We start from the raw sequence: 26,403 nt of genomic DNA on the forward strand, positions 1-26,403 counted from the left end.
GCTAATATTACAGTTGTGACCCGTCACGTTTGACCTCCGTATTTTCTGTGCTGGATAGTTCTATGTTGACTTGACACAAGCCAAAGTTCCTGCCTCCAGTTTCCTGCCCTGTTCCTGAGTTGCTTCTATAACGAACTACAACATGGAAGTGTAAACTGAATAAACCCTCTCCTTCCCAAACTGGTCTCTCATGAGCATCACTGCAATAGTGACCCTAACTAAGATGTTGGTCAAGATGGGACGTTAGTGTTATAGATCCTGAAGCGTTGCCTTTTTCCTCACTGGGTTTCCCTTTCTAATAAAGCCTAAACTGAAGTCTTTAAACTTTATGTTTTAAAAATTTACAAAGACATTAATTTTCCTGTCATCCCTTCAATGGTCTCTTAAGCTTTGTGGTAACGGGCCTTAGCAAAAATTAGAGCCGGAGAAGCAGGGAGCCTCCACTGAGGACTATCTTAATTGCCTGAATTGATGGGAGAAGGCCCGCCCCGAATGTGGACAACACCTTTGGGTTGGAACCCAAATAGAAAGGACAGGTCAGAAGGAAGATTGTCCATCCTTTCTTCATTTGGATCCTTGCCACAGCTGAGCTAACTCACCATGTACTGCCACTACAGCTGTCACTGATGCTGCTCTGGTCCCTGCTGCTCTGGTGATGGTGATGGTGATGGTGATGATGATGGTGATGGTGATGGTGATGGTGATGGTGATGGTGAGGATAGTGAGGATGGAGATGATAGAGATAGTGGTGATGATGATGATGCTATTGCATCTGCCTCCCTAGAACCAGCATTTCTGGCCTTCCATCAGCGGAACCCCCCAGGTTTTCTGCAACAAATTGGAACTGCAGAGGTGCCTGACCTCCAGGACTGAGCAACTACAGTTTCTCAGACTCTTCAGTGTAATTCAGCTGTTGTTACTGTTTCCACAAAAACTAATATAATAAATTTTATACATAGGTATATTTGCGTGTTCATTTTATTGGATCTGGTCATCTAGTACATCAAGTTGGAGCCCCAGCACCTGTGTGGAAAAGCCATGCAAGTGGCGCACACTTCTGCTCCCAGTGTGTAGGAGGCAGACAGGAGGTTCCCTAAGGTTTGCTGAATGGACAAGCTCCAGGCTCAGTGAGAAACCCCTGTGTGAAAAACTAAGCACAAGAGAGCTTGGAGCGATACACAGTGCTAACCTCTGACCTCTGCGCCTCTGTGCACGGCATTCATGGTCAAGGAGGCCATGTTTGGGGGCCCAGAGTGCACACAGCACAGCTTCAGTCTTGCCGAGGGTCTTCTTGGCTATATACCTGGTAGCCATGTCCTCGAGGTGACAGGAGACCAGGAGAGAAAAGTCTCATTTCCAGGATGCCAGAAGGGAGGGAGGGGCCTGTCTTGCTACCTTGTGAGAGGCCGCACTTTTTAGCAGTTCACCACTTCATTTCTGTCACTCAGACCAAACATCTGCCCTGTGGATCCCCGGAGTTTAGGACATATGGAAACGACAGCATTTGGTGAGGAAGGGAAGGGAGGCACAGATTTAATTAGAACAAACTAGGCATGAGGTCAGAGGACGCAATGGCAGACGGCAGACCAGACGGCAGCAGATGCGAGTGAGCAGGGAGCCGACCGAGGAAGGCTCTGGAAAGGGTGTGGAAGGAGCGGGGAGCAGAGGGGCTGTGGCTTGTTCGTGCTTCCAGTTTCCCAAGGGAGCTCCAGAAGTGGTCAACTGCATCTGCCCATGGAGGTCACCCTGTGACCCGTTAAGTAGGAAGTGTATAACTACTGAGTTATATAAATACAGGTCATATGAATAATCTAATCTGGTACACGTTTTAAGAATCAGTAGTAAGTGGAAATGACTTTTAAAAATGAGAATCCTTATACTCAAAGAGTCTGAGTGTAGAAACATCCGTGAAATTGGTAGGGATGTGTTTAGAATACTACTGTCTTTCTCCATGAGGGTGCCACCTGATCTGTGAGCCGTCTCAGACAGCGAGGGTGCGGGAGTGCTGCTAACTGCAGCACTGGCTGTTGCTGTCCCAGTTTAATTTCTGATTAGTCTGCAAGTCCTTACTTGACGAAGGTCCTAATCCCTCCAAGTGACACTCTATCCTGCCCTGAAACTGTGACCTCTGCCAGAAATAAGCAGATGTCTGCTGGCAGGGAGTGACGTCCTCTGTCCCTGTCTGCAGGCAGGGCAGCTCTGCCTGCAGCATAAAGCCCACCTTCTGGGTCTGAACTCAAGGAAGACCCCTCCCAGTGAACTCACACAGCTCTAGCTGGAATCCTGCTTTGCCTCTCACTAGACACACAAATTTAACTGTGATTCTCTTTTTTAAAAAGATAACTATAAGAAGTAGCCCCACGTAGCTATGGTGAGGTCTTAGAGGCCACTGCTTTTTCAACAGTGAACTTGTGCAGACATTTGTATGGCTTTACCCTGCTTGCAGGGAAGGACGGTGGGTAGAAAGGCCTGCGCTTTTCCCCACCTCAAGGCCATTTTCTCAGCAGGAACTAAATCTTACCCACGTGTTTACTCAAAGGGCTAGTTAGAATATTTTGTGTAGAGTAAAATCCTAACACATCATGACCTTGTGAGAAGTGAACTTTTAGGGAAGGTCAAATTGTTCAGCTCTCAGTCCCAGAATGGGAGAAGCAGGGAAGAGGGACCTCCAGGGACAGACAGCTGACATCTCCAGGTCCCTCCCTCATTTTACTCCTCTTTCTCATATTTTTCCTCTTCCTGACTCTGCCCTCTGGTCTGATCTTCTTCAGGTCTGACCCATCCCTGGTACCACCCATAGGTCTTTTTTGTCATGTGTGCTCTGTGCCAGACACAATATCCCTTCAGCCTTGAAGACACACAGTGAGTATCTGAACCAATCAGTCTGGTGGTGGCTCACGTGTGGCCACGCCTTTGATAGCAGAGCAGCCCTGTTGTCTTTCTTTCCAGAGATTCAGACTCAGAACCGTGCAGGCAGTCACCACTGCCCAGGAGAAATGCATGGAAATAAAACCGATTTCCCAGTTTTGTTATTGCAGCTGTAAGATCACCGTAATATTTGCTAAAGTTTAACTGCCAGAGAAGGCTGCTCTGGCGTGGGCCTGACCACAGCCAAAAGACTGATGACCTCTGACCTTTTAACCCTCTAACTGTACTAGATGCTAGAAGGAGACTTAACACTCTCTTGCTTATTCTGTGGCTGAAACCCTGCTGGGTTTGGTGATTAATGCCTGTGGTTTAACAGCAGGGGATTAAGTAAAGACTTCTGTTCTTTTCCTTCAGGCTCTTCAGTGCTTCTCCTCAGTTAGAGAAAGTCTCAGCTAAAAACAGAAGCGCTCACTTTTAATAGAGGCTCAAATCTTTACTTCTGAGAGAAAGAAAAGGGGGAATGATTTTGTATTGCTGAATGAGAGAAGTCTTGGGTTAAGAAAAACCCTCTATGTCTATTGTCATTCGTAGTTCTTATATTTTCTCAGGATGCAGGATCACATGGTATTCCAAGCATCCTATTTTTACAAGTTCACAACAAGCTCAAAACATGAATCTAAATAAGAAAATTGAATAGGAAGTTATAGGAGAAATGTTTACATGTGTTCCCATTAAGACTAGTTATCTGATTAAACATTCACTATCTGTTACTAGCTCCACAGGTTCACTAAAAGTTTAAAACAACAATTCTTATGTCATAAGGTAGCATGGTTTTGTCAAGAGGAAAATCATCTGCCTGATGTCTCATTAGTTTTGAAGTTTTGTATAGATAAATCCAGGCATTAGTTTATCTTTTGCCCTTGTACCTACTATAAATTTTTTATTCCAAGGTTATAACTTTTAGTTATCAGATAATGGTTTCAAAGCCAGCCTAGAAGGAATGTTTTCCCTGATCATAAATCTGTTTCAAGCCTGTGTTCTATCCTAGTGCAATGATCCCATGACACATGATGGTTTACAGAGCCCTAATTGCAGTTTTTTTCCATAGGGGTCCCAAAATTACCTGCATAAATTTAGAAATTCTAGAGAACCATTAGGAATTATGAAATCATCAGTTTGTCTACATAGCATTACTACAATAGAGTACACTTTCGTGGATCTGCAGAAAATCTGTCCAATAGGGTGGGCTAATACCCCAGGAATTATTAGACTAATTTAATAATGACAGGAAAGGCACCTCAGCCATAAGAATCAATACTGAGATTTCTGAAAGCCTTGCAATTCAGACTTTGTCCACTGCAGCCATGCAAATGACAGACCATCCAGGAAGTCACTTGTTAGTCCTGCCTCTCCTCAATGGCTTCTGACAAATAACAAACTGAGCTGTAGGGGAAGCACCGAGGCGTTAGCATTTCAGAAAGACTGCTTATCTTCCATGAAGAGAGGGAAAATGGAAAATACTTAAGGTGGGGAATCCTTAGCCACCCTTCTGTGGTTAGAACATCTTCATTCTGCTTAATGTGCACCATACCAGGACACAAATTCCCACTTTAAACAATGAGGACAAAGAGGCAAATCACTTAAAACCATGAGCAATGATGTGACCAACATCATTGTCCCAAATCCATTGGTCACTGAAAAGAAATAATCAAGAGGAAAATTAAAGGGAGTCTCCTAACTGAGCATTGTTATGAACACTGGCTGACACAGCCTGTCCTTCCTTAGAAGTCCCTGGTTTTCTTCCCTTGGCATTACTCCATCAAGACCCTTCCATCTCTTTGCTTCAGCGTTTATAATCTGTACCACTTAGGGCACTTGTTTTCTCTTCTATTTTGCCATGTTGTGGTCACTGTAACTGAGAACTGAAGAATGGCACTTATTCATGAACTTGTTTTAATAACAAGAGTACGTGTTTCCTTATGGCATTGTTATTTGTATATGTGGCTATACTCTGATCTAGCCTGTGTCAGTCCCCATGCCACCTGCCCCAACTCTTGGTCTCCTTCCTTCCCCAACTAGGTCTTCCTTCTGGTTTCATGTCATATCAATCAAAGCACCCAGGAAGCTACTAGAAATTTTGGAAATACAGATTTTCTAATATATAAACTTTGAGACCTGCAGGGCATAAAGCCACCTTGAAGGCTTCTATTTGGGAATACAGTTAGATACAAACTCTCTATTCAGTCTGAGAAACTTCATTGATGACTTCTCAGTCCTAAGGGAAAGATGAAGGCAGCCGGCTAGCTTGGAGGTGACCTCTAGGTTAAACATGAATTTGGTTGACATTATATAGAGACTCTAGCTCCCAGATTGCATCAAGCCTCATCTCCTACCACATCCACAGAGACGACAGTGCAGGCACTCACTGTTCTGATGTCCCTTTCTGGGTGGCCTTGTGACTCCATTCTGGCCACCAAGACTAAGAAACATGTGAGATGCTAGGTATAGCTCCTTCCTGAAGAAAGGGAGGAAGGAACTCTCACACTCAAGAACTTTCTGTTTTCCATGCTTTGTGCTATCTACAAGAATATCTGGGGGCTGCAGCCGTCGGTGACTGTGAAGACGAGACAACATGCTAATGGTGGTAGAACAGAAAGAGAAAAAGACTGTATTAGCTAAACACTGATTGGAACCTGGAATCATGCCAGACTTGCAGAGCTTGAGTGAGGATGCCCAAGACTCGGTTTGCTACGATTCTTACTTCCCAAGAAGACCTGAGTCCAATCTGGCACTGAGTCATCGTGAATCCTGAGAAACGCCCCAAGCACTGAAGCAGACAGTCATTGTGTGTTTGTGAGATATTGGTGCATCTACCAAGAGGGGGACCTTGGCTTGACCTAATCTATGGTCTAGAAACACCCAAGAAACTTTGGCTTGGCTTACAGGTGCCAAGCTTATGCAAGGAAATAAGTCCCAAGGTCAATGTCATTAAGTTCCACGCAGACCTCACATGCCAGAGACCAGCAGCACACTGATGAGTGAGCAGCTGTATTGTTGGCTTTGGTTGTTTTCATGTTACTTGCTGTTCCCATTTTATTTGTGTATGCATGTAAATGTTAACCTCTATTTGTGTTCTGCATTTTTAACATGTTTAGTTGCTTAGTGCTCCTGTGCATGCACATGTGTATGTTTGTGTGTGTGTGGGGGGGTGTTTGTATGCACACATATGTGGAAGCCAAAGGATAACTTTGGGTATCATTCTTTATGAGCCATCTACCTTGTTTTGGGGACCAGGCACATACCGATTCGGCTAGGCTAGCCGGCCAGCACGCTCCAGAGATCTGCCTGGCTCCGCTACACCACCATGCCTGGCTTTAAACATGGGTTCTAGGAATTGAAAATGGATCCTTACACTTTTTCAGCAAGTACTTTGCTATCTGAGATAGCTCCCCAGACCCTTGTTTAAAGCTTTTTAAATTTAAGGTTCTAAGTTTAATTTAACACAAGTTTATTGCATGATTACAGAAAGAGCCTTGTTTTTTTTTTTTCCTGGCTAAATTTGTCTCTTAAATTGTTCAAAAGTATCTATTTGGTATATTACATAAAGATCAATAATTAAGGATATACTTGAGTTAGTTTGAGCATGTTTTCTGATAGAGATGGAAGAAAATGAGCTAATTATGGAATTTCATGAAATAAATGAGTTTCTTTTTCTTTTTCTTTTTTTGTTCATTTCACATCTCCCCACAGTCTCGCCCCTACAAATCCTTCCCCACATTGTCTCTTTCCCTTCTCTGAGGAGCAGAGGAGCCCCCCTTGGGGACTGCCCCACCCTAGAGCATCTAGTTCCAGCAGGACTAGGCTCATCTTCTCTTACTGAGGCCCAACCAGATAATCAGGGAACAGAGACTGAGACAGCCCCCACTCTACTTGTGAGGGGACTTACATGAAGTCCAGCACATTTGTTATACATGTGTAGCGGTCTAGGTCCAGCTCCTCTGTGCCCCTGACTGGTGGGTCAGGCTCTGTGCACCCCTATGGTCCCAGGTCAGTTGAGTCTGGGTTTTCTTGGGTGTCCTTGACCCCTCTGACTTGCTCACTTCTGTCCTCCACTCTTGTCACCTGATGTGTGGCTGTGGGACTCTACATCTGATGCCATCTGCTGCTGAAGCCTCTCAGGAGACAGTTACACTAGCTCCTATCTGCGAGCACAGCAGAGTATCATCATCAGTATCAACAGTTGGCTCTCTCAGATGGCATGGGTCTCAGGTTGGTCCAATCATTGATTTGCTGTTCCTTCAGTCTCTATTCCATCTTTATCCCTGCACATCTTGTTGACAAGACAAATTTTGGGTTGAAGATTTTGTGGGTGAACTAATGCCCTGCCCGTCTCTCCTCTGAAGTCCTGTCTAGCTACAGGAGGTGGCTACTTCAGTCTCTATATCCCCCTCTGGTAGGAAGCTCAACTAGGGACGCCCCCAAAGACTCCTCATATCCTCTTCTGTCCAGACCTCCACCTAATCACCGAAGATGCCACCTCTGCCGATTTCTAGTCTCACTCCCAGCCCAGCCCTTCCCTACCCCCCACGCCTGATCACCATCTCCATTCCCCTCCTAACCCCCTCTCCACACCCACTCCAGCAAAGCCATGCCCCCAATAGTGCCAATCTCTAAGCCAAGCATTACAAACCTAGTTCTTTCTCTCCATATGTCTCTGATAACTATTTAATTTCCCCTTTTGAGTAAGGTTCATCTTCCCTTGGGAGTTCCTTATTACCCAGTTTCTTTGGGTCTGTGGATTGTAACATGGTTATCCTGCGCTTTATGGCTAATGTCCACTTATATGTAAGTGTCTACCATACAATGTCTTTCTGGCTCTGTATTACCTCACTCGGGATGATATTCTCAGATTCCATCTATTTGCCTGCAAAATCCATGATATATTTGTTTTTAATAGCAGAATAATATCCCACTATGTACGTGTACCACATTTTCTTTATTTTTTCTTCAGTTCAGGGATATCTATGTTGTTTCCAGTTTCTGGCTATTATGAATAAAGCTACTATGAACATGGTTAGTTGAGCAAGAAACCCTGTGGTACAGTGGGGCATCTAGGCAGGCAAGATGCAAGAGCAGCTGAGAAGTTTACATTTTCATCTGCAGGCTGCTAGGAGAAGACTCACCTCCAGGCAGGTAGGATATGGGTTTTAAAGTCCACGCCCACTGCGACACACCGACTCCATCAAAGCCATGCCCCCTAATAGTGCCAATCTCTAGGCCAAGCATTTACAAACCATCACAGAGGGCTACTGTTTTTGCTTTTTGTTTTTGTTTCAGTTAAGTTTGTATCCAGCCACTTTGCCAAAGGTGTTTATGAATGTAGGATTCTCTGGTCGCATGTTGGGGGTTACTTACATGTACTATCATATCATCTGAGAATAGTGATACTTGTACTTCTTCCTTTCCAATCTGTAGCCCTTTGATCTCCTTTAGTTGTACAAGTATTTCTTTGACTTCAGAATACCAAGAGCTCCTTTTTCCTATTCATATCATCTACACCCCATGAATCTCCATTACCATCTAGTTTGTGAGGGGACAGGGTCTGAGGAGCTACAAACTGAATCTGCATTGCTACTTGTTTGGAAGTCTTGGTCCTCAGCCTGGGATGCTCCTGAGAAGTAGTGGAATCCTTACAGGTACAGCTCAGCAGAAGGAAGTTTGGTCCCTAGGGTGTGCCCTTGAAGGGGATACTGGGACCCCACTCACTGTGTCTCCTTGGCATCTTGCCCATGGTGTTCTATCTTCCACAGAGCAAGTGACAACAAGCCAGCCAACCACGGGCACAAACCTGTGTGTGAGTGAAATCGACCTTTCTTCCTTTTAAGTCAATAATTTAACGTATTTATCATAATGGCAGAACGATGGAACATCATGCTTTTAGAAATTTTTCATAAGATTGTGCTGAGGTTTACAAAGTATTATCAAGAAATACTAATGGGGGCTGGAGAGATGGCTCAGTGGTTAAGAGCACTGGCTGCTTGCTCTTCCAGAGGTCCTGAGTTCAATTCCCAGCAATCACATGATGGCCACCGCCATTTGTAATAGGATCTGATGCCCTCTTCTAGTGTGTCTGAAGACAGCTACAGTGTACTCATAGAAGAAATAAATAAATCTTTAAAAACAAAAGAAATACTAATGGATAGAGTTTTATTCAGGGATAATTAACACACAGTAAACTATAGCGAGCCAAAGCTTCCATGTGGTTGATTCTGATATGTAAACACTGATAAGATGATCATTACAGTGAACAAAACAAACATGTTCACCTCACTCAAATGTTTCCTTAGATATGTGTAAGCACTTGCAAATTTATAGGCATCCTTTATAATGTTTACAGTATTAATTTATTGGGCCATTTTGGTAACTCATGTGTCTCTTCACTGGTTCAGATAATCTTTCTATTGATCATGTGAACTAAGGTCTATTTTTACTTCCACACCTTTAGAACTATGAGTTACATTAGTTGAGGCCACCAATTTCTAGGAACACTCCATCCTGTAGGTTGCAGAGCTCAGTTAATTCCATACAGATCCACACTCTGAACCATCTAGGAATTTGCTTCCTAGATTATACCAACAAATGGATCTCTCAAGGGTTACATGATAACAGTGTCCTAATACATATATTTTTGGACTTTATGTAATTTATTGTTTAAATTATAATGTATATACACATGTACATATACTTAATATGCGTGTATGTATCATATATGCATATTGATATTCATGTACAGAAATGTTGCATTTTTGTAGACTGATAAGCTTTTTTAATAAAACAAAATGGCAACAAGCAAGTTTGCAATGTATCCTTGGGCATGATTGTGATTGCTTTCTTTCAGGGCCATTCTTTGGACTGAATACATGTCTCAGCCAGTACAATGCTAGCCACATAAGCACTAAGTCCTGGGTTTGTTTTCCCAGCACCCACATAAAGTCTGGCATAGCAGTGCATCCCTGGAGTCACAGAATTAGTGAGGTAAGATACAGGAGGATCCCTACAGTGTGCTGGCCATCCACATTAGTCAAAAGAGCAAGCTCCAGTTCTATTGAGAGCCTCTGCCTTAAAACATAAAGAGGAGAGCTACTGAGGAAAGCACCCAACATTGACTTTTGGTCTCCATAGGAAAGCATCTACAAATGCTTGTGTACCTGCACGCACGCACACGCGCGCACGCACACACACACACACACACACACACAGAACCATTTTATGGTATAATACTATATGCTGACTCCTCATGCATGTTCTCCAGATAGGGCATAGAAATTCACATTCTCAGTATTAACACTTTAAATCTTCTGAATCTCGATAATACAATGTTAAAATGAGTTTACTTTTTTATTTGAATGCTAATGTGAGTAAAAATATTTTTGGATGTGTTTCTGGCACTGTTTTATCTTTTATGAAGTGTTGCTTTATGTTGTTTGTCTAGATTTATAGTTCAAATTTTAAGAGTAGAGCTAATTTCATTTTTTTAAAAGACCCATCAGGAAGGAAGATTCTGCAGTGCTCCAAAAAGCATGTTCAGAGAGAATAAAATACTACAGATAAGAGAAATAAAGAGATTTAAAAAAAAACAGAAAACCTATAATAACATCAATAGGTGCGGAGGATACTGATAATCCCTTGGGGATTAGCCTGTATTTGCAGACAGTGAAGAACAGTGATATGAACAGGGTCATTGGGAAGATGATTATGAAGATCAGATTAGAATAGGTCAATGCGTGTAATTCCAGAGAGGAAGTTCACCTAGAGAATGTGCTACAAAGAGGATAGAGGCCAAAGGGGAAACGTCAGAAAACCACCATGACCATGCACGGGACCCACACGGGACCCACACGGGACCCACATGCCCACATTTTGTGCTGAGCACCCGCAAACTGTTAGAGTTCTGGAACCCTCTTCTGCCAACTCTCAAGTTCCAAACCTACTGACCTGAGGATCATTGTGGAGGAAATGAATCCTCCCCTGCACAGAAGCAGAGTGGCTTCTTCACCTTCTAATCTCTTCCTGGAGGCTCCTACTGGTTGAACTTACCCAGATATCAGTCTACAAAAGAGTGTGGGGAATGGGCCTTCCAAAGTGGCGATCACAGAGAGGCAAGAACAGATCTGTATATGATTAGACCAAATCTTGCAAAAAGAAAGGACCGGAGACAGTGCCCACCGACTGGATAGGCCTCGCCCGGATGAGAAAAGTCTAGATTCTGGAGCTGTTTCAACTGTCGATGTACTGACCAGGATGCTCCCTGCAGAGTGGACCCAGATACCCACCTCAAAGGACTGCAGTGGTTCAGTAGGTCATGGGAGGGAGATTCAGAACAGGATGGAAAAACATAATAACCATTGGTCAGTTAGATGATAATGATCTTACCATCAGCATGACTTCAGATTGATCACCTGCAAGGAATGGGGAGAACATCGCTTAGGTATGGGGAGATCAATCGCCTTGTTTGTCTCCAGTTAAGCAGAATTGATCATCATACTCAACACTGAGCCTGGTGCTGGAGATGCAGGAAAAAATTAGTCATGGAACGTCATCCAACAGCTTGCATAAGGATAAAAAGGCAAAATGTGCTCAGTGACAGACTAGAGGCGAGTGAAAACCAGGTGCAGTGATTCAATGGGCTCTCTTCAGATTCACTGTTGTCTTCCTGTGACCTTGGAAATTCACTTAGTTATTGAAACCTCAGTTTCCTCCTCTGTAAAATGGATATAATTAAGACTGTCTTTAGAAGTCACCGTGCGGATTAAGAGAGCTCCAGCTATGGAGAGGCCAGAGGTATTCAGACGTGGTGCTTGTGATTTCTGGAAGCAGTCTGTAAGTAAGAAAGGTAGGAATACGAAGGAGTTGCTGAATAGTCATCTAACCAGAAGCACTTAGGCTTTGAGGGTAAAGTTAGAAAGCCAAAGGAAGTTCCCACCTCAGGTGGGGGCCACAAGGGGACACTTGGAGACGTCAGCGTCCCAGCGTACGTCGTTGCCCCTGGCAACAGTGTTCCTCTCACTTAGCCTGGTGCTGACAGCATCAACAAACAAGATGGCCATGCGCTCCTGGACCCCGGACCAGGGGTTTGTCAACAAGAAGTTGGTGCGGCCAGCCTCGGTCTCCACAAGCCTGTCCCTGGAGCTATGCACCTTCCCCTCTACCCTGGGTTCTTCCGTAGCGGCTGATGCGTTAGAGCAGCTCTTAGTTGTAGGTGAGAAGTTCCACTGAGGCCAAGGCTGGGAGCCACGTCCCCCTTGGAGATGGTAGTCTGTCTGGCTCTTCGCAGGAGCCCGAGCAGGCACTCTTCTCGTGAAACCTAGGACATCCCTGGCCTTGTGTTCCTTGTTGGTGGGGGAGATGAGCAACAGGGAGGCGGTAAGTGCCCATAGCATCCGCTCAAGCGCATCTGGGTTGATGAATCGCTATAACACCCTGGTGTCCCAGGCTATTAACTGGGACCTGCATATCTGCTGTTCACTTAAGCCTCTTGCCTTTCCTTTAACACCTACAAGCCTTTACCATGGAAAACTGGAGACTTTAAAAGACAAGTAGGAAAAGGGATGCTTAAGAGACACCTACCTGTTTGCTGTAATGGGCTAAGAAAATTAAATAAAAGACAGCATTTGTGAGATCTGAACCAAAAAAAATTTTTTTAATTTTTATTTTCTATATTCTTTGTTTATATTCCAAATGATTTCCCCTTTCCCGGATCCCCCCCTCCCTATATGTCCCATAAACCTTCTTCTCTCCATCCATTCTCCAATCACCTCCCTCCTTTTTTTCTCTGTCCTTATATTCCCCTCCAATGCTAGATCAATCCTTTCCAGGATCAGGACCTTCTCCATACTTCTTCATGGGAGTTATTTGTTATGCAATTTGTGCCTTGGGTATTCAGGGCTTCTGGGCTAATTAATATCCACTTATCAGAGATTGCATTCCATGTGTATTCTTTTGTGACTGGGTTACCTCACTTAGGATGATATTTTCCAGATCAAACCACTTGCCTAAAAATTTTGAGAATTTATTGTTTCTAATTGCTGAGTAGTATTCCATTGTGTAAATATACCACATATTCCGTATCCATTCCTCCTTTGAGGGGCATCTGGATTCTTTCCAGCTTCTGGCTATTATAAATAAGGCTGCTATGAACATAATGGAGCATGTGTCTTTATTGCATGCTGGGGAATCCTTTGGGTATATTCCCAGGAGAGGTATAGCAGGGTCCTCCGGAAGTGTCATGTCCAGTTTTCTGAGGAACCGCCAGACTGATTTCCAAAGTGGTTGTACCATCTTACAGCCCCAGCAGCAGTGGAGGAGTGTTCCTCTTTCTCCACATCCTTGCCAACACCTGCTGTCTCCTGAGATTTTGACCTTAGCCATTCTAACTGGTGTAAGGTGAAATCTCAGGGTTGTTTTGATTTGCATTTCCCTAATGACTAATGATGTTGAGCACTTCTTAAGGTGCCTCTCGGCCATCCGAATTTCTTCAGGTGAAAATTCTTTGTTTAGATCTGTACCCCATTTTTAATAGGGTTATTTGGTTCCCTGGGGTCTAACTTCTTGAGTTCTTTGTATATATTAGCCCTCTATCAGATGTAGGGTTGGTGAATATCCTTTCCCAATTTGATGGTTGCCGTTTTGTCCTTTTAACAGTGTCCTTTGCCTTATAGAAACTTTGTAATTTTATGAGGTCCCATTTGTCAATTCTTAATCTTAGAGCATAAGCTATTGGTGATCTGTTCAGGAACTTTTCCCCCGTGCCCATGTCCTCTAGGGTCTTCCCCAGTTTCTTTTCTTTTTTTTTTTTTTTTTTTTTTTTTTTTTTTTTTAATCTTTTTTTTTTATTCGATATAATTTATTTACATTTCAAATGATTTCCCCTCTTCTAGCCCCCCCACTCCCCGAAAGTCCCGCAAGCCCCCTTCTCTTCCCCTGTCCTCCCACCCACCCCTTCCCACTTCCCCGTTCTGGTTTTGCTGAATACTGTTTCACTGAGTCTTTCCAGAACCAGGGGCCACTCCTTCTTTCTTCTTGTACCTCATTTGATGTGTGGATTATGTTTTGGGTATTCCAGTTTTCTAGGTTAATATCCACTTATTAGTGAGTGCATACCATGATTCACCTTTTGAGTCTGGGTTACCTCACTTAGTATGATATTCTCTAGCTCCATCCATTTGCCTAAGAATTTCATGAATTCATTGTTTCTAATGGTTGAATAGTACTCCATTGTGTAGATATACCACATTTTTTGCATCCACTCTTCTGTTGAGGGATACCTGGGTTCTTTCCAGCATCTGGCAATTACAAATAGGGCTGCTATGAACATAGTAGAACATGTATCCTTATTACATGGTGGGGAGTCTTCTGGGTATATGCCCAGGAGTGGTATAGCAGGATCTTCTGGAAGTAAGGTGCCCAGTTTTCGGAGGAACCGCCAGACTGATTTCCAGAGTGGTTGTACCAATTTGCAACCCCACCAGCAGTGGAGTTTCTTTTCTATTAGTTTCAGTGTGTCTGGTTTTACATCATGTCCTTGATCCACTTGGAGTGAAGTTTAGTACATGGAGATAAGAATGGATTAATTCACATTCTCCTGCATGCTGACCTCCAATTGAACCAGCACCATTTGTTGAAATGGCTATCTTCTTTCCACTGGATGGTTTTAGCTCCTTTGTCGAGGATCGAGTGATCATAGGTGTGTGGGTTCATTTCTGGGTCTTCAATTCTATTCCATTGATCCACTATCTGACATTATACCAATACCATGCAATTTTTATCACTATTGCTCTGTAGTACTGCTTGAAGTCAGGGATACTGATTCCCCCAGAATTTCTTTTGTTGTTGAGAATAGTTTTAGCTATCCTGGGTTTTTTGTTATTCCAGATGAATTTGAGAATTGCTTTTTCTAACTCTGTGAAGAACTGAGTTGGGATTTTGATGGGGATTGCGTTGAATCTGTAGATCGCTTTTGGCAAGATGGCCATTTTAACTATATTAATTCTGCCAATCCACGAGCATGGAAGATTTTTCCATTTTCTGAGGTCTTCTTCGATTTCCTTCTTCAGTGACCTGAAGTTCTTGTCGTATAGATCTTTCACTTGTTTGGTTAGAGTCACACCAAAATACTTAATATTGTTTGTGGCTATTGTGAAGGGTGTCATTTCCTTAACTTCTTTCTCAGCCTGCTTATCCTTTGAGTATAGGAAGGCAACTGATTTACTTGAGTTGATTTTATAACCAGCCACTTTGCTGAAGTTCTTTGTCAGCTGTAGGAGTTCTCTGGTGGAGGTTTTCGGGTCACTTAAGTAGACTATCATGTCATCTGCAAATAGTGATAATTTGACTTCTTCCTTTCCAATTTGTATCCCCTTGACCTCCTTATGTTGTCTAATTGCTCTAGCTAGAACTTCAAGTACTATATTGAAAAGATATGGAGAGAGAGGACAGCCTTGTCTAGTCCCAGATTTTAGTGGGATTGCTTCAAGTTTCTCTCCGTTTAGTATGATGTTAGCTACCGGTTTACTGTATATTGCCTTAACGATGTTTAGGTATGGGCCTTGAATTCCTGTTCTTTCCAAGACTTTTAGCATGAAAGGATGCTGAATTTTGTCAAATGCTTTTTCTGCATCTAATGAGATGATCATATGTTTTTTTTCTTTGAGTTTGTTTATGTAGTGGATAGCATTGATGGATTTCCTTATATTGAACCATCCCTGCATCCCTGGGGTGAAGCCTACTTGATCATGGTGGATGATCATTTTGATGTGTTCTTGGATTCGGTGGGCAAGAATTTTATTAAGTATTTTTGCATCAATATTCATAAGAGAAATTGGCCTGAAGTTCTCTTTCTTTGTTGGATCTTTGTGTGGTTTTGGCATCAGCGTAATTGTGGCTTCATAGAACGAGTTGGGTAGAGTTCCTTCTGTTTCTATTTTGTGGAACAGTTTGAAGAGTATTGGTGTTAGGTCTTCTATGAAGGTCTGATAGAATTCTGCACTGAAGCCATCTGGTCCCGTGCTTTTTGCGGTTGGGAGACATTCTATGACCCTTTTTATTTCTTCAGGTGTTATAGGACTGTTTAGTTGATCTATTTGATCCTGATTTAATTTTGGTGTCGGATATCTGTCTAGGAAACTGTCCATTTCCTCCAGATTCTCCAGTTGTGTTGGTATAGGCTTTTGTAGTAGGATCTAATGATTTTTTGAATTTCCTCAGTTTCTGTTGTTATATCTCCCTTTTCATTTCTAATCCAGTTTGTTAATCTGAATACTGTCTCTGTGCCCTTTGGTTAGTCTGGCTAAGGGTTTATCTATCTTGTGGATTTTCTCAAAGAACCAGCTCCTGGTTTTGTTGATTCTTTGTATGGTTCTCTTTGTTTCTACTTGATTGATTTCAGCCCTGAGTTTGATGATTTCCTGCCTTCTACTGCTCCTGGGTGAAATAGCTTCCTTTTGTTCCAGGGCTTTCAGGTGTGTCATTAAGCTGTTAGTGTATGCTCTCTCCATTTTCTTTTTGGAGGCACTCAGGGCTATGAGTTTTCCTCTTAGCACTGCTTTCATTGTGTCCCATAGATTTGGGTATGTTGTGTCTTCATTTTCATTAAGTTCTAAAAAGTCTTTAATTTCTTTCTTTATTTCTTCCTTGACCAAGGTATCATTGAGTAGAATATTGTTCAGTTTCCACATGTATGTGGGTTTTCTGTTGGTTTTGTTGTTATTGAAGACCACTTTTACTCCATAGTGATCTGATATGGGATTAGTTCAATCTTCTTATATTTGTTGAGGTCTGTCTTGTGACCAATTATATGGTCGATTTTGGAGAAGGTACCATGAGGTGCTGAGAAAAAGGTATATTCTTTTGCTTTAGGATAGAATGTTCTATATATATCTGTTAAATCTAATTCGTCCAAAGCTTCAATTAGTTTCATTGTGTCCCTGTTAAGTTTCTGTTTTCCTGATCGGTCTATTGAGGAAAGTGCAGTGTTTAAGTCACCCACAATTATTGTGTTAGGTGCAATGTGTGTTTTGAGCTTTAATAAAGTTTCTTTTATGAATGAGGGTGCCCTTGCATTTGGAGCATAGATGTTCAGGATTGAGAGTTCTTCTTGTTGTATTTTTCCTTTGACCAGCAAGAAGTGTCTCTCAGAGTCTCTTTTGATTACTTTGGGTTGAAAGTCAATTTTATCTGATATTAGAATGGCTACTCCAGCTTGTTTCCTGAGACCATTTGCTTGTAAAATTGTCTTCCAGCCTTTTACTCTAAGGTAGTGTTTGTCTTTGACCCTGAGGTGTGTTTCCTGTAAGCAGCAAAATGTAGGGTCCTGTTTATGTATCCAGTCAGTTAGTCTATGTCTTTTTATTGGGGCATTGAGTCCATTGATGTTAAGAGATATTAAGGAATAGTGATTGTTACTTCCTGTCATTTTTGATGTTATTTTTAAAATTTGATTGGTTAACTTCTTTTGGGTTTGATGAGAGAAGGTTACTATCTTGCTTTTTCCAGGGTGAAGTTTCCCTAATTGTATTGGTGTTTTCCTCCTATTATCCTTTGTTGGGCTGGGTTTGTGGATAGATATTGGGTAAACTTGGTTTTGTCATGGAATATCTTGGTTTCTCCATCTATGGTGATTGAGAGTTTTGCTGGATATAGTAGTTTTGTCTGGCATTTGTGTTCTCTTAGAGTCTTCATGAGATCTGCCCAGGATCTTCTAGCTTTCATAGTCTCAGGTGAAAAGTCTGCTGTGATTCTGATAGGTCTTCCTTTATATGTTACTTGGCCTTTTTCTCTTACTGCCTTTAATATTCTTTCTTTGTTTAGTACATTTGGTGTTTTGATTATTATGTGACAGGAGGTATTTCTGTTCTGGTCCAGTCTGTTTGGAGTTCTGTAGGCTTCTTGTATATTCATGGGCATCTCTCTCTTTAGGTTAGGGAAGTTTTCTTCCATAATTTTATTGAAGATATTTGCTGGCCCTTTAAGTTGTAAATCTTCACTCTCATCTATGCCTATAATCCTTAGGTTTGGTCTTCTCATTGTGTCCTGGATTTCCTGGATATTTTGGGTTACAAGCTTTTTGCATTTTGCATTTTCTTTAACTGTTGAGTCCACGGTTTCTATGGTATCTTCAGCATCTGAGATTCTTTCTTCCCTCTCTTGTATTCTGTTGTTGATATTTGCATCTATGTCCCCTGATTTCTTCCCAAGGTTTTCTATCTCCAAAGTTGTCTCCCTTTGAGTTTTCTTAGATGTTTCTACTTCCGATTTTAGATCCCGGATGGTTTTGCTTAGCTCCTTCACTTGCTTGTTTGTGCTTTCCTGTAATTCTTTAAGAGATTTTTGTGTTCCTCTTTCATGACCTCAGCCTGTTGAACAAAGGTCTTCTGTATTTCTTTAAGTGATTTTTGCGTTTCCTCCTTATTGGCTTTTGTATTCTCCTGAATTTGTTTCAATGATTTTTGTGTTTCCCTTGTAAGGGCTTCTAACTTTTGAGCCATTTTCTCCTGAATTTCTTTACGCATGTCCTTCATGTGTTCCTGTACCAGCATCATGACCAGTGATTTTAAATCCAAATCTTGTTTTACTGGTGTGATGGGGTATTCAGGACATGCTGTTAAAGGAGATGCTGCCATATTGCCTTGATTTCTATTAGTGACGTTCCTGCTTTTGCCTTTTGCCATCTAGTTCTCACTGGTGTTAGTTGGTCTTGTCAATGCTGGACTCACCAGTGCAAGGTGCCTCTTCCCAGGTGGCCTCTGGTGCACAGCTGACCTCCTGCACTGCCTGGAGACAGGGTGCTGTGGCCCAGGCTGTTCAGATCCCAAAGCAGATACCTGAAGGCTCCCGCCGGGGCCTGCTGGACTCACCAGAGCACACTGACTCCTCCCAGCCGGCCTCTGGGATGCCCCTCTTGCCTCTTGCAGGACCTAGAGATGTGGCGTTGCAGCCTAGGCTGTTCTGGATCCCGAAGCAGCTGAGGGCTCCTGCCAGAGGCCTCAGGACTGGAACCTAAGCTCCATGCCGCCGGAGCAAGCTGCGCCCCAAAATTTTTTATATCCATTCCTCCGTTGAGGGACATATGGGTTCTTTCCATCTTCTGGCTATTATAAATAGGGCTGCTATGAACATAGTGGAGCATGTATCCTTATTACATGCTGTGGAATCCTCTGGGTATATGCCCAGGAGTGTTATAGTGGGGTTCTCCGGAAGTGTCATGCCCAGTTTTCTGAGGAACTGCCAGACTGATTTCCAGGGTGGCTGTACCAACTTGCAATCCCACCAGCAACGGAGGAGTGTTCCTCTTTCTCCACATCCTCAGCAACACCTGCTGTCTCCTGAGTTTTTAATTTTAGCCATTCTGACTGGTGTGAGGTAAAATCTCAGGGTTGTTTCGATTTGCATTTCCCTAATGACTAATGATGTTGAGCATTTCTTAAGGTGCTTCTCAGCCATCTGAAGTTCTTCAGGTGAAAATTCTTTGTTTAGCTCTGTACCCCATTTTTAATAGGGTTATTTGGTTTTCTGGGGTCTAACTTCCTGAGTTCTTTGTATATATTGGATATTAGCCCTCTGTCAGATGTAAGGTTGGTGTAGATCTTTTCCCAGTTTGTTGGCTGCCGATTTGTCCCTTTGACGGTGTCCTTTGCCTTACAGAAGCTTTGTAATTGGCTAACATACTTGATGTGCTTTGACTCTGAGGCCTCCCACAGTCTCCCGCTGTACATGCTTGTTTCCTGGCTGTCGGGTTGGTTTTAGGAGGCTGTGAAACCAACCTCTTTAGGAGGGAGGGAATTTTGAAGATTTTTTAACCAGCCTCTAGTTCCCACTGTCTTTCTGTTTCTTGGAAACTTCTTTCTCAGGCCCCTGCTGCAGTAAACCAAGGTTCCTCTGCTATATCTTCCCCATCAGAATGGACTGGAACACTCTAAACCCCGAGCCAAGTAAAAAGTTCCTTCCCTAAGTTGATTCTATTAGGTATTTTGGTCACAGCCATTCAAAGTAACTAATAGAAATCACAATCTATTAATCCAAGAAAGGCCATTTCTTGTTGAGAACAGAGGCATTTAGGACATTAAGAGTAAGCTGTCTCTTTGTTTCACTAAGATTGCTTCAAAATAATCATAGCTATTTCTGTGAATTTGCTGCAGTTACAGTGATTCCTCTCTCACCTTCTTGGAGGACTGAATTTAATGTCACACTTCTCATTGGTTAAGCAGAGGCAAGTATTTCCATAAAAATGTTAGTCGTTAATGATACAAATTAACCTTGTGTAGCCAAGGTCATTGTTACAACTTGGACCTTGAATGCTCTTCAGGCTCATCCCTAGATCAACTCGTCCACACAACCTTGTTACTTATACACAGATATTTGCATATGCTAATAACCTCTGGAGACTTGGGAAGTTCTTTTTATTGGTGTGTCTTTTATTTATTCTTGGACACTTTTGTACTTGGACACATATATCTTGACCATATCTATCCCTCACACCTCTCTCCCGCCTCTCTCAACACCACTAAACCATCCTTTTCCCACCTTCACTATTTCTCTCATTTCTTCACCTCCCACTTACACAGAGTCCACCAGTGGTGTATCTAGAATGTTGACTGAGTTCGTTACCTCCACTTGTCCAGGTGGCCATAGCCACAGTGAGTCTGGGAGCGCCACGGTCATGTCTGGAAGATAGTATGTCACAGTACCCTAGGAAGTTCTTCATAGGAAGAAACCTCATCAGCCCTCCTTTACCTGGGTGTGGGAATCCCAGCACTTGTGACGTGGAAGCAACAGGATCAGAAGGCCAAGGTTATCTATCCTCAGCCTGAGAGAAAGTTGAAGACCAGTATGGGCCTACGACTAAAGTTATCTATAAGTAAAATTCATCTAAAATAAAGATTTCTTGCTCTGAGTTTGGCTAGAAAGTCTGTAGGTCTCCAGCATATTTTTGAGCAATAATAAACATGCGCTCACTTTTTCCATAAAGGAGAAAAGAAAGGAGATGGTGCACACTTGCCTCCTTAGCATGCGTGCTCGTACATGACTATACAGAGTATAGTTCTGCAGGAGAGCCCACAGTCCCTGCAACAGGGGCAGATGTTACAGTTCATTCTACGGACAGAAGGAAGTGGCTACCGGTGCATAGGCCTCCCCAATCCTACTGCTTGGCCCTAATCCTGCAATCTAATACTGATTATGTCTGCAGCTTTGCATATAAAATATAACCTGAAAAGTCATAGATGAGTCTTAGATTCTCATCTATGCTATGAGAATCATTCTTTGTCATAAAAAATCTTTGAGAGTAAGGGCTCTGGGCTGTGACTCGGTGATAGATCACTTGTCTAGCATGAAGGAAGTCTTAGTTCTTGCTCTTAACAGTATAAAAGAGAAAACCAAGAGTTAGATGATGCAGATAGATCTCAAAGCAGCCCATGAGACTGCTCTCTCTCACGTGGGACAGGCCGAGAGCCCACAGTGCCTCCTGCTCTTCACACTTCTTTGCCTTTGATGCGTTCTTGCCCTTCTTATTCAGTATATATCTTGCCTTTGTTATCGTTGCTTATATTTCACAATGTTCTCTTCTTAGTACTCACTGCTTGCAGAGGTTGAGGTAAAGGAGACCTGCTTGAGTACATCGGTGAACAAGACAGGGAGAGACAGAAGGCTACCAGTGTATCTACCCACTCGTGAATGTGCAATCTGTCTTTGCTTCACGTTTTTTGTACAGAGATACAAGACATAAAAGATTCCTTAACTAAAGTGATCTGTTTTGTGTTTCTGGGACATACACACATATATTCGCGAGTGTGTGTGTGTGTGTGTGTGTCTAGATATGAAACATTTTTAAACCTATATTTCAGACATGTTGGCTTTTTCTCATTTGTGATTATTTATTAATATTTATCTTATTGAAGTCTCCTCTTCCTATCATAGGATATATCTACAAGGGACTTTAATGAGAAATTTTCTTTAAAGATTTTATGTGTGTTTCTGTACATGTGTGTGTGTGTGAGAGAGAAAGAGAGAGAGAGAGAGAGAGAGAGAGAGAGAGAGAGAGAGAGAGAGAGAGAGAACACACGCGCTATGCAATAGAAAACATATTAAAAGGAAATTCACAACATTCAGTAGACATTCAAAATAGTCTAAGTTTCAACATTTGAACCAGATCATAAAGGGTGAACTGAGTAGCATTTAAACAAATATGTAGGATGTCTTAATTTTCTAATCTTTTTGTTTTCCAGAGAAATCTCTGCAAGGTGACTATTTCACATGCAATGAAGAAGTTAAGACCTTTCTTAAAGACATTACTGCAGCTGTTAAAAAACTGGTATTGTATTATCTTTAAGATTTAGTTTTTTTTAAACTTTCATTTGTACCTGCATTAACTTTTAATTTAGAAGTGACTCAGTTCAAGTTGCCTAAATAGGTGAACAGGGAAAATATTTACCTTGAGTTAAAAAAAATGCTTTTCTTCAATTTACCAACCAATGTCAGTTCAGATCACTGCTCAGTTTTTCCTACAGAAAACTGAATGATGGAGCATGTGCAAAAGACAAAAGACAATCCCAATTAGAAAAGGCCACAGGGTTGCTGAGAGAGCCCAGTTAGTGGGTGGGCCACGTGGGCAAATGCTTATATAATATGTAAGCAATGGTTATACCAGCCAGCCAACCTACCAACGACCAGCCAAGCAACAACCAACACCACTGGGCAGGCTGAGGCATGGTTACAGGTAACTCAGCTTCCTGTAAGCAATTCCCTTCAGGGATGGTAGCCAGTTGCTTAACATCTGTCTCTCCAAAGCAGATGGCTGCATGATGTTATGGAACATAAGGTATTCTTTCCTTACATGCCTCTAAGGAAGCCAGATCGAAGGGATGCTCCCAAGTTTCCCTCTGGACACATCTACTTGTCAGCTTTGCATGTTGGTAAAAATGCCGTCTCTGCTGAGAGTCTTTATTTGATTTTAAAAATGGTGAAATCTATTACTTAACAAATGTCTGAGAAGGTAGAAAGGGCCATAAAGTAAGAAACCTCAAGTCCATTGGCAAGCGACTCATTACTATGCACTTTATATAATTATGTACAGGAATGTAATCGTTCCACATCGACTTCCGAATCCCTTGGGTGGACCCATAAGAGCTTTGGTGCCCGGCATCTCCAGCCACCCTTCCAGCTATGCCTTCCTTCCACTTACATTTTTCTTAGTATATATAGGAGTCAAGATGTTCATTGTGGCTAATTAAACTATTTAACAACCGAGCCATGGAAATCTCTCAAGTAGTAGACATAAATTTCTCCATTTAAAAAAGGGCCAATACTTATTATTATAAAAGTAGCATGTGCTTACCCTAGAAATCTTACAAAATAATAAACAAAAATAAGCAAATAAAAAATCACTATAATTCCACTACTCTCAAATATTTATAATTAGCTATTTTACTTCCAGATTACAGGCGATACCTGCATTGAACTTTTATTGTTGTTATTATTATTATTTTTGCAGAAACAGTACTATGCTGTGTATACAAATACACGATCTGATTTTTGATTGGTAAAATGAAATGGAAGTTTCTCAGGTCATAAAATAACTATAGCTTTATTTAAGAAATGACTTTTGAATGTTTTCCCCTTTTTAAATGCATCTGTACCTAAAAGCAAGCGAATAAATCAACCATCACAAGACTGTCCGATTTATAGATCTAAGCAAAACATGGGAGGATGGAGAGATGGCTCAGCGGTTAAGACCACTGCTGCTCTTACAGAGGATCAAAGTTTGGTTCCCAAGATCCATATTGTGGGTCACAGTTCCAGTTTCAGGAGATCCAATGCTCTTTTTAGATCTCTGCAAGTACCACATGTAGACATGGCACACATGTGTACATGCATACATACAATTTAAAGAGAAAAGAAAAGCACTGCTCTCTGCATTCCCATATGGGTATTTACAGGGAATTTTAATTTTTTTTTTTACAAGTGGCCATCTTAGTGTTGACCCTCTTCTTAGACTCTTTCCATTTAGATGAATTGAAACTGGATACAGGAAACAGGTACACAGAGGGGGGGCGTAAGGCTCTGAGTGAAAGAAAAAAATCAACATATATTAGAGATTAATCAGCAATGACAGATTAAAATCTGACGTAGATCATCCTCTTTCCCAGATGTCTGACACGTAAAAACAGCAGCAGGAAAATGACGTTTCGACTCCCAAGCAGAGATCCTGTCTTAGGAAGGAAACATGACTGTTTGCTGCGTTAACTTTTTAAAAAAGGAATTTGATTTTTTTTTTTCCCAGGAAGAAATGCGAAAAAACACAATAGAGATGCTGGAGATTGAAAGCATGGAGCTGAGCAGACTCTACTTTCTGTTGGAGACCGTGCCCAACAGCATGCACAGGGAGCTGGAAGGTACCGCTGACAGCATACACTGTCCGGCTTTACTGTTTATCACAGGCCAAAGAGACCCAAGTGCTTCTTAAGCAAGGATTTAATAGCTGTGCTTATACAAGCATCGATAGAAAGAGTGCCTAACATGAACATTATGTTCTGTAGCAATCCTCATGTTACTTTAGGTGGAAATAGTACACTATAAGGAAATTCAATTTGCATAATTTTGTTGTTAAATTGACTAAAAGTTAGGTCAGCCCATTTCTGATTAATAGTTACACACTTAAGTTAGGCTCTGTGAATGTCTTAATCCACCATTCTACTTTTCATTTAAAGGATGTTGGCAATTCTAGGTACTTTGCATAAGTAGTCCTGTTAGTTAGGGTTTCCCTCGCTGTAAAGAGACAACATGACTAAGACAACTCTTACAAGGACAATATTTAAATGGGGCTGGCTTACTGGTTCTGAGGTTCAGTCCATTATCATCATGGTGGGAACATGGCAGCATTCAGGCAGGCATGGCGCTGGAGGTGTGAGCAGAGAATTCTATATCTTGTTCTGAAGGCAGACAGAAGACTGTCTTCCAGGAAGCTAAGAGAAAGGTCTCTCAAAGCCCAACCCCCACAGTGACATACTTCCTCTGACAAGGCCTTACCTGCTTCAATGAGGACACACCTCCTAATAGTGCCACTCCCTGGGCCAAGCATATTCAAACCACCATACCTGTTATGTCTGGTACAGTTCCCTTAGCATAGTGACTGCTGTTCATATGGGAGCATGAGTCAGAATGAGTCTCCTTGTAAAGGTTGAATAGCATTCCATTGTATACATCCACCACACTTTGCTTATCCATTCTATTGCTGATGGACACCTTCTGCTGCCTTTTGGTTGTTGAGAGTAAGGTTGTTTACAGTGTTTTAAATTCTTTTTGGCTCTATATCAGTGTTGAATTGTATGATGATTCTACATGCAATTTTTAAAACATCAGTCATCATTGGTAGTCGCCAGTAATGCACAGGGCTCCATTTCCTCCACATCCTTGCCAACACTTGCCATTTTCTGGCTTAATTTGTGTTAATGAGACCTATTATATTTAGCATGAATTAGCATCTCTGGTTTTAATTAGAATTTTTCTAATATTTAGTTCCATTGAGCATCTTTTTATGTGTTTGTTAGTTGCTGTGTTGTTTTGGGTGCTGTGTCTTTGTTGCTATGTTTTCTGAAGAGAGATGTCAATCCAGGTTCTTTGTCCTTATATTACTTTGTAGTTGTTATCATTCATGGGTTGTGGTGTTTTTATTAGTCTCAATGTCAACCCATTACTATATATATCATTTTCAAATATCCCCGACTCAGGAGCTGGCCTCTGTTGATGATGACCTTTGATGAAAGCTCTTTGATGGTCTAACTAATCTATTTTTTTCTTTTATTAGCTATACTTTTGGTATTGTCTCAGAGAAATCATTCTCAAATCTAATGTCATAAAGATTTTAATTGAACTTGGAGAGATGGGTCAGTAGTTAAGATAACCTGCTACTCTTGTTAAAGACTTGGGTTCAATTCCTAACACCCACATACAGCTCACAACCACCTGCAACTTCAGTTCCATGGGATCCAACGCTCTCTTCTGGCTGCCATGGCACTATTAGGAGGTGTGGCCTCATTGGATGAATTTCTTTGCCATCCAATAGACTACAGCCTTCTAGCGAGGTTCTCCTCTTAGGGCTGCAGCAGTTCCTTGTTACTCTAATTTTTGGTTGTGGTTAGTAGCTCTTTATAATCAACTTGTGTTGTTTAATTTACTATTAACATTCTATCCTCCAGATATATGCTAACTGGTACAATAGGTTATATAATAAAGCAATGTGCTTAGTGCTACATTAGTTTGAGGAAAAAAAATACAACAATCCATCTACCCAGGAAGAAAAGAGAGACTTAACAGAATCTACATCAAAGAAAGTGTTTAAAAATGTTTCTATTTTACTTTCTTCAGTTGTTTTTCTTATTTTCCAGATTGGGTTGTATTTATATAAACAGGAAAAAATATGTTAGTGGGAAAAATATATGCCCTATTAGTTTGTAAGGTCTTTGATGCATGCTGTATGTGTAACCA

The 26,403-nt window shown here is 41.8% G+C and overlaps 1 protein-coding gene across 1 annotated transcript in view; it reads left to right on the forward strand.

Moving 5' to 3' along the window:
- The first annotated feature begins 11,967 nt into the window (after positions 1–11,967).
- Ccdc175 (coiled-coil domain containing 175) overlaps positions 11,968–26,403 on the forward strand; it is an 84,316-nt gene continuing 69,880 nt past the window's right edge. The window contains exons 1-3 of the mRNA XM_052186723.1: positions 11,968–12,127; positions 22,146–22,231; positions 24,200–24,311. Of these exons, the coding sequence (XP_052042683.1) occupies positions 11,968–12,127; positions 22,146–22,231; positions 24,200–24,311 (358 nt within the window). The remainder of the gene's footprint in view (positions 12,128–22,145; positions 22,232–24,199; positions 24,312–26,403) is intronic.

The sequence above is a fragment of the Apodemus sylvaticus genome, chromosome 6 (genome assembly GCF_947179515.1).
Source record: "Apodemus sylvaticus chromosome 6, mApoSyl1.1, whole genome shotgun sequence".
Classification (NCBI taxonomy): Eukaryota; Metazoa; Chordata; class Mammalia; order Rodentia; family Muridae; genus Apodemus; species Apodemus sylvaticus.